Below are 17,505 nucleotides of genomic sequence, written 5' to 3'. Positions count from 1 at the left end.
CCTTTAGATTAGCAATAACGAATAATGCTTTAAATTATTTCAAAAGAAAAGCGTACTGTTAAAACTATAACAATAACTAAGAAGCGGGAAGACTTTGAATTTATTTAGTAGTAGTAACAATTTAGTCTTTAATATTTATATTTTAGTTTATGTTAAGTTTAGTTATTTATTTCAATGTATATTATTTTATTATTATTAGTTTATGTTTATATTTAATATTAGTTTTATGTAATACACTCGGCGTCAAAAAAATCGCACCTTTCCTAAAATTCGTGTCAAGCGATTATAACTCCCAAGATCCTTCCTGTACCCTATCATTATTAGTATCATTTGAAAGCTAATGAAATCCTTTATTTGAAAACGGTAGGAAATTGGCCACAACCCCCATAAAAAAAGAAAATTCTGGGAAAATGTGAAACAATGTGTATTCTGATCAAAATTACAAATAAAAGGAACAATACAAAAATTAAAAATAAACAATGACAATCGTTAAAAATTAGTCTTAAAACCTAGTGTTGCTTCCTCTAGCCCTCCGACCAGCTTCCAAGCGGTCAGTCATGGACCTGATGAGCGTCACGACGTGTTCCTGGGGAATGTTGTCCCACTCCTCGATGACGGCATCTCGAAGCTCATCGAGAGTGGTAGGAGCTGGATTACGGGCCCGAACTCTCCGTTTTAGCTCGTCCCAGAGGTGCTCGATAAGATTGAGGTCGGGGCTTCTTGCTGGCCAGTCCATAACCTTGATGCCAACTCGACGTAGGTAGTCCTTGACAATCAAGGCTATGTGGCACCGGGCGTTGTCGTGCATGAACTCGAAGTTAGCGCCGACAAAACCTGCACATGGGACCACATCCTCCTCCAAAACCTCGGTGATATACCGGTGGGCAGTCAGAGACCCCTGAACGCGACCATCTCCAGCTCTGGAGACGCACACGAGGTCTGTCTTGCCGTCGATAGAAATGCTGCCCTAGAACATGCAGGATCCTCCTCCATACCCGACGGTTTCCACGGTGCAGGCTGGTGAAAAACGCTCCCCTGGTCGCCTGTAGACTCTCTTACGCATGTTGTCTGTATATAGGCACACTCGGGTTTCGTCGGAGAACAGGACATACCTCCACTGGTCGAATGTCCACGGCACGTGCGTTTCGTAAAATCGCTTCCTTTTCGTTGGGTGGCTGGCAGTCAATTGGGGGCCTGTAGCAGCTCTCCGGGGTAGCAAATTCTTCTCTCACAGCCTTCTTCTAATAGTGGAGACGCTGTGAGCTGTCCTTCGAGTAGCTCAAAGCCGCTGCTGCAGCTCCACAGCGTTGGAGAAGCGGTTCCGCATAGACGTCGACACAATGAAGCGATCACCTCTGACGGTAGTGCAGTGACTTCTCCCGGATCCATGTCTCCTGATGTAACCTCCAGTCTCTTGGAACCGTTGGTATACCCGTTGCACTCGAAATCGGCTGATTTTTAGTTACCGAGCAATTTCAAGCAGCCGTAGTCCGATTCGCAGTAGGGCCACCACTTGAGCTGCTGCTTTGCCATGGTATCCATTTTCACTGGGTTTTTTCTTGTGGAAGCGCTTCAGGAGTGACCTCTGTGACGTCTGGATAGCGAATAACCCATAATTGACTTTTACCCCCTCGTTTTATACGCGTCCAAGGTGGTACAATTAGTAAGCCTCCAAACGCGTACATCGCCACTTTTTAATAAAAGTGCTGGCGATTTGTGGTTTTTGATTTTCCGTAAACAAATGACTATTTTTTTGAAAGCTTATTAATTGAGCTTTTAAATGATACTAATAATGATAGGGTACAGGAAGGATCTTAGAAGTTATAATCGCTTGACACGAATTTTAAGAAAGGTGCGATTTTTTTGACGCCGAGTGTATGTGAAGTTATACCTATTTAGTCTTTTCTTAAATATATTAAGTTGTTATTTTAATGTTCAATTTCAGTTTTCCTTTTTCTTCTATCTATTAATGTACTTATGTTTTCTGTTTAATTTTTTTAATGTATTAGGAGGCTCACCAGATCTTAAGTGATACCCGCCACCCATGGACACTCTCATCGGCAGTAGGCTCGCAAGTGCGTTGCCGGCTTTTAAATTTTCTTTATTAATGTAATGTATTTGTATATTGTAAGTGTTTTCTTTTATAATATTGATAAGTGTAAATAAATAAATAAAAAGTAATTTGTTTCTTATTAAAATATAGTTGAGTGGGATTGCCATCATATATCAGTCGAGTTCCGTTTAAAAAATTTAGTTACGATTTGTCTTAGCAAAAATCAAGCTAAAAACCCCTGATATCTGTCCAAAGAAGAAAGTGTATATTTCAATTAAACATTTGGTAAAAGTGTTCGATGAATTAAAAGCTAATTTCCTTAATATTTTGCAACGTCACCTTGGCCAAACTATCTATTTAGTAAAGCCGGACACAGCATTGCGACATAAGCCTTGAACACATATGAACAAACATACCAACGCGCCGATTGTAGCTTCGAGAAACATGTGCATTTTGAAAGTAAAACACATGGTTCAAACCTATCGACCAATTAAAGTGATCTAATCTTTTCATAACTAAAGTGCCTTGGATAGGTTGTATTGAGAATACCATCTTTTAGTAGTAAATAAAGTAAATCAAAGGGGCATCATACTAAGGCGTTAAGCAAACTTTTCTTAATATGTAAATGACAGAATAATAAGAGTTATCATTATTACAACATATTGGTAAACAGTGGAAAATAAAAGTAAGTAAACAAAACTATTATCGAAAAGCATGATGAAAGTATTTCTTCCAAATACTCACTCACACACACACACTCACACATACATACTCACACACACACACTCACGTACATCCATACAACATTAATTCTGTAGTAATCTAGTTGACTGTTTTGATTTGTTTTTTTAGAAAATTTAAATTTTGTTTGCCTACTCATATATGTACTTTTTTTGTTATGACTCAGTATGACTTTGCTGTGGAATGGAAGCCAGGCTATCCATATCACAGGTTTTTACCTAGCTTGGAAACCAGTCTCCCAAAACCTTCTTAATTAATCGTACTATGAACTTAGGCTGAGAAGAGGTAAAAACACCTCTTTTAAAAAAACAAAATTATCTTGGGGCTAACGACAACCAAACATGATTACCAAAAAGTATATGATATTTCTACTATTCTACTGAAGGGGAAAAAATAATATTTTGCAAACCAAAAAAAAACAAAAGGAATAAATATATATGAATAATGTTTTTTTTTATGTAAAAGGAGGCAAACGGGCTGGAGGCTCATCTGATGTTAAGTTTACCGCCGCCCATGGACACTCACATTGCCCGAAGGCTCGCAAGTGCGTTGCCGGCCTCAACACACTTCGTGCAAGTTATATAAGCAATTATATTATTATATCGTATTTGAATTGTTAAATTTTAATAAATATACCCGTAATAAACTTGGTAAAAAGGCATGGATTGTCAAAGAAAAGTATATCTTATCCTATTGTTCTAATTATAACAATCAAATGTATATAGTATTTAGAATTTTCTTAACCTACATAGTAATCATTAAAAATTAATAAAAACAAAATTAAAAAGTTTGGTCCCTGTGGCAGTGTAATTTAACGTTGGCAGCATTTCCTCGATATCGATACTTATTCTTTGAGCGAGGAGAGCACCAGCTCTGGGGTCACCTTTACTATTTACTAGGCGCCAACTTAATTTAATAAGCGCCTGTACACCAATACATTTAAACCCCATGGCCCAAGAGTCTCTACTCCAAAGGGAACAAAATCGAAGTTGGAGGAAAGACTTTTATATTTGAGCCTGCGGCCACCCCAGCTTTTTTGCTTGTCTGAAGGAGATGAGGAGGAGACGTTAGCCCCGTAATGTGTCCACACAAGTAGCATCCCATACCAAAGCCCGTCCCATCTTCTATTTATCTTCTTGTTCTAATTTTCTAAATTTACTGACAAGTCATAAGTGTACATTATGTTACCTATGTGATTAAATGATTTTTTATTTATTTATTTATTTAATTGTAAGAGTGTTCGACTGCAGATCACGAGATCTCGGGGACAGTGGCGAGAGAAATATAATTTAATATTCCAAGAAAATCTGAATGTTACAAAGTGGTGTTTTGATACGCTTTGTTAGTTACCAGCTCGAAGAATAGCTACTGAGAAAAATCACCTACAATCTTCCTAACAAGAGCCAAATTTAAGAAACTACAGAAATTAATATTATTAATGCGAGATAGGAAATAAAAATAATGATAGCAAAAATACCTATTGCCCTGTACCGGGGGCAATATTTTGAGATTTAATTCTCATTCATTAAAATCGAAGCAAACTAAATTATATATTTTCCTCTAAATACTTGGTGAGGTAAATGTTGCGGTAGGTCAGTGTCGCTATGCAAACAACGTAGTGTTTCGTTTTTATAACTTAAGGTTTTATTTAGCATTGTCTTTTTTTAAATACGTCTTAGTGAAATAACACCACGTTATAATAATTAGTGGTATCGCTGAATGCGTTTTTCAACTAAGATTAGAAACCAGCTTCTAATAGTTTCATTAATTTTGACACAATTATCCAGCTTTACTAATTAGGGAAACATCGCAGCTCTGGGGAATAGTTTTTTTATTGTTGTAAATATAATTCCTGTAATCGACAAAACTATTGTTTAGTGTGAGGACATAGAAAACTGAAACTTCTCTAGGTATATAAAGAATATACTGAAACATGCCTTCTTCATGTATTGGCTACGGGACCCTCACAGACAAAATAAAAGAAATTCAAAACCAATTATTCCAGCAAACAAATAAACGTCAACTATTCATATTTTTTTTTTTTATATAATTTTTTGGCCTGGTAACGAGACCTTTAAGCCAACTATTAATATTTTCGCGTAAGCCATAGACAATAATAAATAAACGTTATTTGTACGACAATATCACAGAGTAGTGCAGTTATCGTTATATAACGCAGATTTTCCGCGCAACGGCCGTGACACAGATACAGAGGCGCGCGCGCCAAGTGCAATGTTTTACTGCTCTATGCACTGTGGGGTGACAATTCCTGTAGAACTCTGTGGACATCTACGCATCTGTGTAAAACGGAGTCTTATATTTTACTTTTAACGAACTAAAATATTTTTATAATAATTTAAGAAAATTTTACATTTGTAGTTTGAATTTTGTTTTTGTGTGAATAATGGAAATGAATATTTATTCTATAAATTGTTTAAAAAATCTACATAAAAAGTAAGGTTTGTTAATATATATTACAAAATAATTATATTGTTCTACTATCCCTAAAATCATAAATTAATAGTCCTACTACGCGTTGAATGAACCTGTTACCTCGACAGCTCTAAACACATCACCGAGGTCTATGCAATTGCTGCGCCACTGCAACTTCATTTATCTACTCAACACTTTATGATAGTCATAATTTCCAATAATTATATTAATACTTGTGGAATTGAGTGCCACTTTTCAAGGGATATATAATTTAGGCTGGTTGCAAAAGTATTACTTCCAAATTCATACAAAACTCGTCAGTTCCAAAACTAAACAGTCTAACACTAAAGTACTCTTTTGTCTCTTTCTGTCAAGTTGTGTTTGCCTTGTTATGAAAAAGGACAGATGAAGTGTCATAATAAGGGATTAGTTTAGTAATTTTTGCTTAATAAACAAGGGTACAGCAAAAAAAACATTAAAGGTTAACCATTTTACCTTAGTGCCTGAACTTTAATTTGTTAATTTTTTATTAATTTATTTTACTATAAAATTATATAAATAGCTCTCCAATTTACGAGGTGCTACCTGTAGTTAACAATGAATATAAAAAAAATATAGATCCACATTTAAATCATTAATCAAGTGTCTACATTATTCAAAGCTTTAGGTACGAAATGTAATTTATGTCAGCGGAAGATGTTTTCTATTTTTTATTTACGAATTTTTGATAAAAAATATAAGGGCACACCAGTAGTAATAAAAAATAACACATACATTTCCGGCTGGTTTTAACCTGAAAAGTTTTTTTATTGAAATGAAACACCATACATTTAAAATCGCAATAATTCATATTCTTAACAGGTAGACAAAAACAACGCGTTAGAATTTCTAAAAATTCATTAGCGTGTAATTTTATGTTTCTGCCGGGGCGGGGCGATAGGCGGAACTATGACACGTGTCTATTGCTTTTAATTATTGATAGTCTATGATTTACATTGGGTTCTGTTTATTACAGATTAAAAATATAAAAAGTTTCTCAGGTTTTTTAGTATTGTCTATTAATAAACGTCATCGTGGATTTAAATCACATGGCGAAGGCCTTGGTTCGATTTCTGGCAATTATTGCTTCGTAGAAGGTTACTTTACTTCAATTAAAAAGATTAATGTAATTGACGTAACGTCCGCCCAATAAAAATATAAAATTATTAAATATGAACAATAAAATTTTACATTTTCTGTATAAAGTCCAATTTAATTCAATCGCCATTCATCACATAATTTTCATGTTCACATTTCTTAGTATTTCGTATATTTCGATTATATCTATCAGTTACCATGGGTATAAAACCTTTTTGTTTTATCTGTTATCTGTCACTGTCATCAACGTAAACACAAGCAATTGTACTTTTAGATTAGTTCAATTAGATTGATTTAGTGTCTATAAATAACAAAATGGCAAGTAAAAGGTATATAATGTGCAAATACTCTATTAAGGAACCCTGATTGCCACTATTAATTTGACATGAGATCAGCTCGCAAGGGGAGTGTCAGGTTTACACCACTCATTGATATTTAAATTTATAGAGGGCAAAAGCTTTCGTAAACAATTTATTTTTGAAGAAAAAAAGATGCGTATGGTCACAAGATTTATTGTCTATAGGATATTAATGGGCGGCAACACTAAAAGAAAATTCAACAATTGAAAGTCATATAAAAAACGATTAATCATGCAGATGCCAGCTGTATTGGCACTAAACAACAAAATTTTAGAAATTTAAAAATTCTTGTTTAATTTTTGAAGTGACTTCTTTAGGCGCATGAGGGTAAATTTCTACGAAAACGTCACGAAGATGTGCAACGTTTTTGTCCAAGAAAAGTGAGAGAGTGATTGAGAGCGATGGAGAGAGAGAGTGAGATGGATGAATTACCTTATAGAAATTCTATTTTTAAAATTAAAAATTCGGAAAGAGAATTTATGAAATATTAGTATTTAATATTTTATGCAAAATAATTGATTAAAATCTCAAATGACGAATTGTAAATTAAAATGCCACGTGGTTTTATTATCGAAGAAATAAATAAAAAAAAATTGTATTAATTTTCGACACTTAATATTATAATGACAATTAAATTATGTATTTAAATTCCTAACATATCTTCCTATTTCCCTCCCTCTAAGTCTCGGATCTCTAAAGTTTTAGATTGAAAGAAGTTTTACTTCTGACATGTGTAGGTACTTTGTACGCACGCACTTTTTTTAAAATTAATAATATCTCTTTGGAATTCACGGTTCACTACCAAATTAGAGTTCCCGTGGCTTAGGTGGAGATACAGTCTAGACTTTATATTAAAGTTGGTCTTCGTTACCAAGTCAAATATCTTACAAAATCGAGGTTTAGACGAAAACGTCAGTTGTAACAGAGCATCGTCTGTTACTACGAACCGGGGAAAGGCGCTTTCATCGTAGCGTATAAGCATTGTAATTCAGCTACGGAATGACTAGCATTAAGGAAACTTTGTGCAGGAGCAAATAATTACAAAATGAAAAATAGTTATTCTTAGTACAGTTACCTATATAATATGAATACCTTCGAAAGTAATTTAAATTTGAGATAGCAGCGCGGAGTACAAATGGTACAGGTATTAACATATAAAGTGTATGTAAACAGAGCACAGATTTAAGTACATTTAATAATTTCTATTCATGGATCCGTTAGGTCGGTCTCCATTACCATATCGGTGTTGAAGTTTTAAGCTGAGTGCATACTTAAAAGAGTACCGAGAGTTTTTTACGCCGGCTTTTTCTCTCGGCCTACACCCTCTGTCTTCTTTGCCGATGAGTAGGGATGCCTTCAAATTTAATGACGTGGAATAAGTGATACATGTATCTTATGTTCCATAATAAACATATTTTATTTTTATTTTTATTTTTTACTATTTAATGTTAAGTTATACCGCCGCCGATTCTTAATGCGAGAATTAGAGGGCTCGCGATGTCGCCGGTCTTACAAGAATTGGTATGCTCTTGTCTCGAAGGACCCTAGGTAGTAATAATACTCAGTGGAACGAAAGTGATTTGACACGGGTGGTTTCGTATTCGACGTCCGATTATAAAAATATTTCATGGATAGTCTATTTATCTATTGTTTTTATTGGCTTAAGCGTTCGCTTTTAAAAAAAAAAACCGCATGTGTTAGGTACAGAAAGCTGATTTCCTACACCTTACGAAAAACAATAATTACATACCTATACAGATACGCAGTGTCTTCAGTGGGCGACTCTCATACCTGAGGTCGTAGGTTCTTTCTATGTGCGCATTAAACATTCGCTCGAACGGTGAAGGAAAACATCGTGAGGAAACCGACGTGTCTTAGACCCAAACAGTGACGGCGTGTGTCAGGCACAGGGGGCTGATTACCTACTTGCCTATTAGATTTAAAAATGATCATGAAACAGATTCAGAAATCTAAGGGCCAGACCTACAGAGGTTGTAGCGCCACTGATTATTATTATAGTTATTTTATAAATGCCTCAATGTATCAATATTTTATTTACGATTTAACATTAAACTACCTGCGGATGTTACAGCCAGTTGCTAGAAGTATGTTCAAAGCCTTTTCGTAGACAAAAAAATAAATTATTCAATTATATTTATTCTACAAATTAATTTAATGAGAAACCGTCATGCTTTTCTCTTATAGACCAAGCCTAACTTAGCCTGAAAATGTATGAAAGCGAGGGATAATGCAAAATGTATGTCCGTTGCAGCGGTTCATTTGTGACATCTCTCACTGATTGAAGCTCTCGATTTAATAACCTAATTTGATTTCACTTATTTCAAATCACTAGGATACGTGCAGCCTACATTATCAATTTTATATTGTACCATGTTTACAGTCAATTATATACTGTAATACAAATGTACTGTAGTAAAAATTGTCTTTGCTTTATGCGAGAACTAATACAGTTTCTCGCTTAATAATGTAATTGATTCGTATTTATATTCCTTAATAAGGCTTTTAAAAAAATATATAATGTTTTATCATCCTTTGTAAACAACAGAGAATTAATTTATGAAAGTAATAATATTCTAATACTAATTCAATATGTTTAGAAAGAAAAAATATTCAGCTACGCTATACAAGCTTCATTGTTACGTAGAGCGTTATGTATCTGTATCAAATTAACAGTGTAAATAAACACTAAAATCAAACGAATTAACATATTAAAATGGTCTATAGCTAAATAATAACGATAGGCAAATATGTGTGTGTGTGTTAAATTGCGAGCGAAAATGTTTAACATAGCCCTAAAACGGAACATGATAACGTAAGGAGATAAGGCGCTTCCAAACCTTAAAACTTTGCGAATTGCATTTTGTACAGAGTTTAATTATCATGACCACAAAATATATGCAAATTGTTATCAATGATATCAATGATCCATGAAGTTCGTTATGATATAGGTAATCAAGTTTTTTTACACACGTTAATGTTTTTAGCTGGCTGTGTGTGTTGATGTGATTTCAGAAGATGTCCAACAAGTCCCTTTAGCTAAGACTCCTCCGATAGCAATATTCCTGAAAAGAGCTGCGCCACCATTTTTCAGGACACTTGGTAAACTGGCACTTTTTTAATATATTTTTTTATGTTACAGGAGACAAACGGGCAGGACGCTCACCTGATGTTAAGTGATACTGATATTATAAGAATCGGTACGATCTTTTCTTGAAGTACCCGACTTCCACCGATATTATCTAAAACATCTGAACGGATATGAGACATTTACATGGCTTGACATTTCGAGTGCACTTGTGTACACTTGTGAGATATTCGCTTTTGATAAAAATAATTTATCTAATTACTGAGACTCACGAAAACCAATAATAATTTAAACAAATGACTGGCATATGCCCACAATATAGTGCGTTGCGGGCCGATACGATGCGAAAAACTTTAGTACTGCCATAAGCACGCACTATTTCACTGCACATGTGTGCATTGGACAGGATGTGTGCGTTTGTCATTGACACGGTTCGGGTTGTCGCACGCACTCAAGGAGCTAGATCATTCTTATCGTATACCTACCTACTGCATAGACTTTACTTGATACAAAATAGGAGGGTAAATATATTCTTTGTAAACCTTTAAGTCATTCCGCAAAGGATCATCAGCTTTCTGGACCTACTGAGAATTAAAAATGTATTATTACCGTTAAAGTAAAATAGCCATACATAGAGGCAGAGGTAGAACGCAGATTTTTTTACTAAAGACTGTAATTTAAAAAAAAATACCAATGTATATTATAACAAACTTAAAAATTTACGGTGTCTGATCATGAACAACTGTGGAAAAAACTACATATTCGATGTGTTTTGTGTTTTTTTAACGGGCATCCCCGGAATGTTCTAGAAACAGCAGCTATATTTCGTACTAGGCGTGAATTAATTCGCAATTATTGCACCGAGCGAGCTTACAGAATACTAATCAAAACATCACGTGTAACATACAACGTGACACACACACACTAATAAAATTGGCATATGTTTTTGTTAGTCTAGATTTTACATTCCAATCCCGAAAATGTTTAGGTATGATTAGGTATATCTCCCTACTCGTATAAGAAGACTAGGAAACTTTTAAAATAAATCCAGTCCGAAATTAAAATAATTTTTAATAGAAATTTGTATTGAAATTAAGATATATTTATCAGGTAGACAATTAAATATATGTTTTAGTGTGAAATAATTACCGATATTTACTTTGAAAGGTATTTTTAGTTTTATATATCATGTTTTATCTTACCACGTCTTTTTTTATGTACCAGGAGGCAAACGGGCAGGAGTATTTCCAAAAGTATAGCAAGTGCCGGCCTTTTAAAGGTGGGAACTGACCAACGTTACGAGGTGTAATGTAACATGTAATGTAATGTCACACAGCGAGCATTCGTGCAGTCAGTACGTCGTGTTACGGGGAAACCAGCGAGCAACGAGCGGCTCGTTGCTCGCTTTGAGTGCTCCACCCGGCTGTCGGTTTTTTGGCGAATCCTTTGACTGTTACGCGGTTCAGTAATTACGCGTCGCACGTCGCGAGTGATCATGATTATGATTTTCTATAAATTGTGTCTTTTAAGTACTTTTGGTCCAATTAAATTCAACAGTTCTTCAAAATCGAGACCTGCGTACAAAGTTTTTATACTGTCCAGTAATCATTTGGTTTTAAATATTGCAATCAATAACAAACCACCTCATACGCCTGTGTTTTTAAATAAGTTTTATCTCCAATAACATTTTCTCTTCTTCTTAATTTGGATGAAACAATAATTAAATAGAATGAAAGATATCAACCTTATCACTATCACATCTCGTGAACACTGGCGGCGAAAATGGAGCACAGAGTTTTGACGAGCATGTTACGCCGATTTTAGAACACAGCGTAACATGCTCGATGCGTAACACGCTCGATGCGAATGTTACATTACACCTCGTAACTTTGGTCAGTTCCCACCTTAAGAATTATTGTTAAAAACTTGGACTTATTCGTCTTGCAATGTTTCTTAGTTTATAATTATATATTAGGTAACTTTCTGTAGTACTACAAATATAGTGTAGTAATAATTAAAAACGGATATAATAAGAAACAAAAATAAATTTAAAATCGTCCCTGTGGCAATAGAAACTAAACATTACTTACCTAAGCGACTGAGAAGTTTTGAAAAATTTGTTTAAAAGTTGTTTGTTCCTAATACTTATAGCTATATAAAACTTGCATGTATTGTCCTACTATTCTATCATATACAAGTGTCAAATAGGAATGATAGATAACAATAAATCAACAACGATTTCAGTGGATCTCAAGGCGAGATGCGCGGATGTGACTTCAATGCGTTTGCGCATTAATGTTGCTCTACTTCCATATCAAAGTAAACAGAAAACATATTGTGTGTACCTATATCTTATGCGGCTTATTTATAATTGCAGCAGTGTTGGGCTAGTCACTTCAGCGTGCGACTCTCATCCCTAAGATCGTAGGTTCGATTTCCGGCTGTGCACCAATGTAGGTACTTTCTTTCTATGTGCGCCTTTAACATTCGCTCGAACGGTGAAGGAAAACATTGTGAGGAAACCGGCTTGCCTAAGACCAAAAAAGTCGACGGCGTGTGTCAGGCACAGAAGGATGATCACCTACTTGCCTATTAGATTGACAAATCAACAGAAAACCTAGGAATCTGAGGCCCTGACCTAAAAGGTTGTATAACAGATATTTTAATGTATTATCTATACTTGCTAAGGTTTTATATTATTGCACTAATTTATTTTGTCCCAATCCCAATGTTGGTTTATTTTTACCTAATGCATTTCCATTATTATTATTTCGAATACCTTTACCGTATAGAATTTTATACTAGCGACATTATAGAGTTTACATATTTGCATCGTGATTAAGTTTATAATTCATTGTAAAAACCACGTTAAAGTAGAGCATCCCGCAAGCGTGTGCGGGTGGCGAGTGACATAACGCGAAAAGCGGGTCACGGCTGCGCAGGAGTTGCAACGATGCACTCATAGCCGGCTAAGTGTGTGTTGGACAACACTGGAATGACAAGTATATTTAAAAAACAAAAAGCAGTACCACCGAACGACTATAGCTATATTTTCTTTATGTTTTGACGCGTTTGTTTTTTAAAGGTTAATTTATTACAACGGTAACCTCAATTTATACAATTATTAACAAACGTGTTACAGCTTTTGCTGTATGAAAACGCTATGAACCAGACTTGGAACCATATCTCACATCATAGCCCTTTTAAAATTTTAAGGGGGAATATTATTTTTATCTAAAAACCGTTTTGCTTCTGAAAATAATCTGTACAGTGCTACTTTTAGACAATCATGTGACCTAATAAAATACTTCTATACCATCCACATACAAACTTAATCTGTTTAGTTTATCAATAAAGGACGACACAATTTTAATTCTAACACCGTGTCGGTAATAGTTCCTTATTACAAATAATTTATTTTAAAGTTGGCAACAAAGTTATAGAGAATACGCATCACATTAATTCTCATTATAGGATTTCGATGGAGAATCCCTAATTCAATCTAGACAATTCAGCAGAATACGATAACCCAAATATCGGAATAATACAGGAAAGTGAGTATCCTTATTTCCTAGAAGCAGAAATCAATCAGAGCACTGTGTCAAGGCCGATGTGACCAATTTGACGTCATAGTTCTATGCGCTCATGATGAACATATAACTACGAAGTATTAACATATATTTTTTTTACTTCAAATCGAACTATGTTTTATGCCGATCTTATTCAAAAAGAAGAAAGTAAAAATGAGTATAGTCTGTGTCTGAACTTAATAGAATTTCTCAATCAAAACCTTTTTCAATAATCATTACGAACTGTCGACACCTGTCTGTAAGGAAAGTTGTGGAACATTTTCACTTCTGGCTAAAACTGCGTCATAATTTGCAGAATTTTCTTTTATACTTTTTTAATTTTAAATCTTCAATAAATACTATGTAAAATTTTCGTGTAGCCTTAATTAAAACTTTATTTTAGAAACATTTTAAAGCGGGTATGATTATATACTTTTAAAAAATTCAACTATATCTGTGAAGTTCATGAGCGCGAAAGTTTATATATTATAATAATATCGTATATAAACGTTGATATTCCAGTAAATCATTACTTGAAAATAATTATGTTATTCGTGACTACCGCTAGAAATTATCCATCGAAATAGTTATTAAATAAACTAGAAGATAACTTTCTCGTAAACGACAATCTAACTAGGTAAAAGCGGGGAGCCGCGAAAGGAAAATCTCTACCACTTCCTCAAGCGGAAATTGAAAGTGGATTAACTGCAAGAGAAAACTGCAATAATATGATCGTCAGCTATGCACTTTTAGAGTTCAGATAGATGCACTGAACGTCACCTACGTTGAACCTAGGATAACAAGTACTTTGTTACAGCGCCATCTAGTAAAATAAACCAAACTGAGTTATTTACTTATAAAGTTCCTACGACTTTGACTAGATGGCGTAAAATAAATTAATAATACTATCTTCACTTAGTTATCATAAAATCATGCCTCATTTGACATTAGCGGATAGTTGCGGAGCTCGTATTAATATAATATTAAGAAATAGCTCTTTTTTAAATAATTAAAGCTCACCTTTACCTCCACCTGCATCGTGCACTTGAGGTTTCCCGCTTGGTACCCGCTGCATTGGCGACGCGCTTCCGTAGTTCATACTCGTCCCGTTGTATTCTGAACCAATAGTTCCCGGTTCTTGTTTTATGCCACTAGATGTCGCTGCTAATTTCTCAGCGAGTAGGGGATTTGCTGACGCGATATTATATCTGCCATTGTTAATGGTATTCGTCACAGCGCTGTTAATGGCACTGGTCCCTGATCTTAGCAGCTGTTGTAATCTTTGCTGGCCATTATTTGGCAAGATAAGCTGGTTATTTTGTTGATAATATGAGCCTTGTAATTGGCTCCCGGATGCTGGCGAGATGTTGTTGTTTTCTTCTTGCTGAAAACGAGTAGAAAAAAGTTAGCTGGTGATTTACTGTTCTATCTATTGTAATACATTGACTCAGTAAAATCAAAAATAACTTTAGCTAGAAAAATTTTGATTGGTGGATATACCATCTCATATCAGGCAATAATTTGTTTACCTTAATCTCCATAGGTGGCACAGCGGAAGCAGTTGCATTTGTCAAATCGGTAAAAAACGTATCAAAATTGTCAAAAGCAGTTTCCCCCAGCTGTTTGAGGATGTCATCAGGATCTGCGGCCTCTGACGAGTCAGCCTCTAAAGTTAGTCCTCCGACGAAGTTTGACAGCTCTGCCTGGGACAACTCGCCAAGAGATGTCGCCATTTGAATTTGCATTTGAGCTGTCGTTTGGCCGTTTGCTACCGCCTCCTGAAATTATACAAAAAGTATTGAGTTTCATCAACTACTTTAGGTGAAAAAAAGTATGAGTATAACGTAAGATAAGCAAATCTAGAACATCTTAATATTTTGATAGTTGGCTAATAACGCAACTCCACAGCTTACTATATTAATCAGCAGAATGATGAATGAGTCTAAAAGTTTTATTAGAGAAATAGAATATATTATATTTTAAGAAGCAATAATAGGTGATATAAAAAAAATATGAATGCTGTAATACCATACAAAACAAACAAATGTTATTTTTTTGTAGTTTTACTATTAGACAATAGATGTCGCTACGGGAGAATATGCGTGGCGGTTTTGCTAACTTATATTATTCGTATTTGCGAGCACTATTATAATATGCGACCTCATATCCCACGACGATTATTTTTCCGTACAGACTCTAGTAAATCCGATTTTCATAATTACATATTATGTCATTTGAATAAGATAAAATTACCTGCAAACAATTGGAGAGATCGACCATTCTTCCCTCATTTTCCGCTGACCACCACTCGTCTTCAATAAATGGCATCGCCAGCGCCGGTCCCGACGGCGCATGCGTCCCCGCCACGTTGTCACACTTAAAATACGCCAGGTGGCGCTATCACTAACACCACACTTACGTTCTAAACACTATTAACTAAAACTGTACAATCACTAAAAAGTTTATTCAAAATGTTTGGCAGTATCTTGGACGGACCGTACATTATTCGTTGTATACGTTAGAGGTGTAGGTACTCTGAGGAACACATAATGGTGTATTGTCGTAAAGCTCCACTCACAGCCAGGTTACCTCACTCCCCGCAGCCCGCTTCTCTTCAGCAGTGACCTGGGAAAACCAGAAGGGTAGGCTCTCACGCATTTCACAAAGAAAAAATATATACAGTCTAATGAAAATGAATAAAAAAGCTTTCGATATAGTTAATAAAGTACCTATGATGATTCATTCAGAAGGAAACATATTATTATCGTAAGCGAAAAGATAGAGTAGATGGCAATGAGTTCACCTGGCGACGTCCCGATGTATGTCGAACCTGCGTCGATGCGGCATAGAGGCGGCGCGCCACAGCTCGCCTTATTCTGCACACGCCGCTCTGAAAACGGATAAACAATAAATAGTATGCGAGGTCTACCACAATAAAGTATGTTTTGTTTAACATATACAGTTGTTTAATCTATGGTAACTATACTCAAATAAATTAAGAAAAAAATCTAAATTTCTATAAAGCATGTTTTGTCTACTGTACTATAGATGGCGCTAGTATTATTTTTGCGCAATAATCTTGAATGTGAGGATTTCTAAGATAGTTTTCAATGATAACAATAATCCCTAGTTCAATCAAGCTTTGCTAGAAATAATTTGTGATGACAATACGCGGAAGAACTGTCACTGTAAATTATAATTGAATGCACTAAGTTTTTACAAAAAGTAAACAATGTATCGTTACCTCTCGCTTAATTGCAAAAACTGCTAGGTATATATTTTCAGCTTCCTAGAACTTTCTCTATTGAATTTAAAACTTATTAAACACTTTAACAATAATTACCTGTCGTAATAATTATTTATAGATACATTGTTTGTACTTAGTGTAAATATTATACTGCCATAGTAATTATTGTATTAGCACTAAAATAATAAAATTGGTCTGTTTTTTATTATTGCCTCCTTATTTAATACTTTAAGCATTTTATGGCTTCCACAATTTTCTTATAAGAACTTCTCTACACAAAATTAAAAAGTAAGTTTCATCGTCAAAGTGTATGATTTATAAGATTTCTTGTTACGTGAGATTGTGGAAAGTGAAATGGAGATAATCTGAGATGGCGTGAGGCGAACGTTGACTTGTCCGCCATATTCTTGCGGTTGTCATGACAACGGCTGCGCGTGTACGCACAATGTTACATTATATTATGTAACAAATTCAAAAGTTGGTTTTAACGATTAAGTATAAATTCTTTATTATTCTGAAGACAGGATTTAAAAATCTTGTTATATGGCTTTTAGAGCATGTAAACATTAAAATATGTTTATTTGATTCATAGTAATATTGTATAATATAATTATTTGTAGTTCCTGTAGAAATCGTAAATTTAACATTAATTCTATAAATAATGCACAAAACCTTGAGTAGCGACTAGTTTACTTCCTGGTTCTGTATATTGCTATAAAGACCTTGTAAATTATCACAACATTGGCAATGAGTTCAACATTTCGATAAAATGCATATCGATAAGTTACTACACAAATATTTTATGTTCAGTATTTGTTATCTCATCTAGTATAATTTACTAGATATGATTATGATTTGGT

General features: G+C 34.7%; 1 protein-coding gene across 5 annotated transcripts in view; it reads right to left on the bottom strand.

The window, feature by feature from the left end:
• Positions 1–17,505, bottom strand: part of LOC125048496 (ecdysone-induced protein 74EF) — a 144,827-nt gene that overhangs the window by 75,069 nt on the left and 52,253 nt on the right. For 3 of the 5 annotated variants that reach the window (XM_047647194.1, XM_047647199.1, XM_047647196.1), the window contains 4 exons: positions 16,202–16,288; positions 15,652–16,023; positions 14,928–15,176; positions 14,425–14,782 (listed from right to left, as the gene is read on the bottom strand). In XM_047647194.1, coding sequence (XP_047503150.1) covers positions 14,425–14,782; positions 14,928–15,176; positions 15,652–15,726 — 682 coding nt within the window. In that variant the 5' untranslated portion in view covers positions 15,727–16,023; positions 16,202–16,288. Of the gene's footprint in view, positions 1–14,418; positions 14,783–14,927; positions 15,177–15,651; positions 16,024–16,201; positions 16,289–17,505 lie in introns of all 5 variants that reach the window. The other 2 variants (XM_047647197.1, XM_047647195.1) reach the window with 2 other exon arrangements.

The sequence above is a fragment of the Pieris napi genome, chromosome 3 (genome assembly GCF_905475465.1).
Source record: "Pieris napi chromosome 3, ilPieNapi1.2, whole genome shotgun sequence".
Lineage (NCBI taxonomy): Eukaryota > Metazoa > Arthropoda > Insecta > Lepidoptera > Pieridae > Pieris > Pieris napi.
This window is presented reverse-complemented; position numbering and strand designations above follow the sequence as displayed.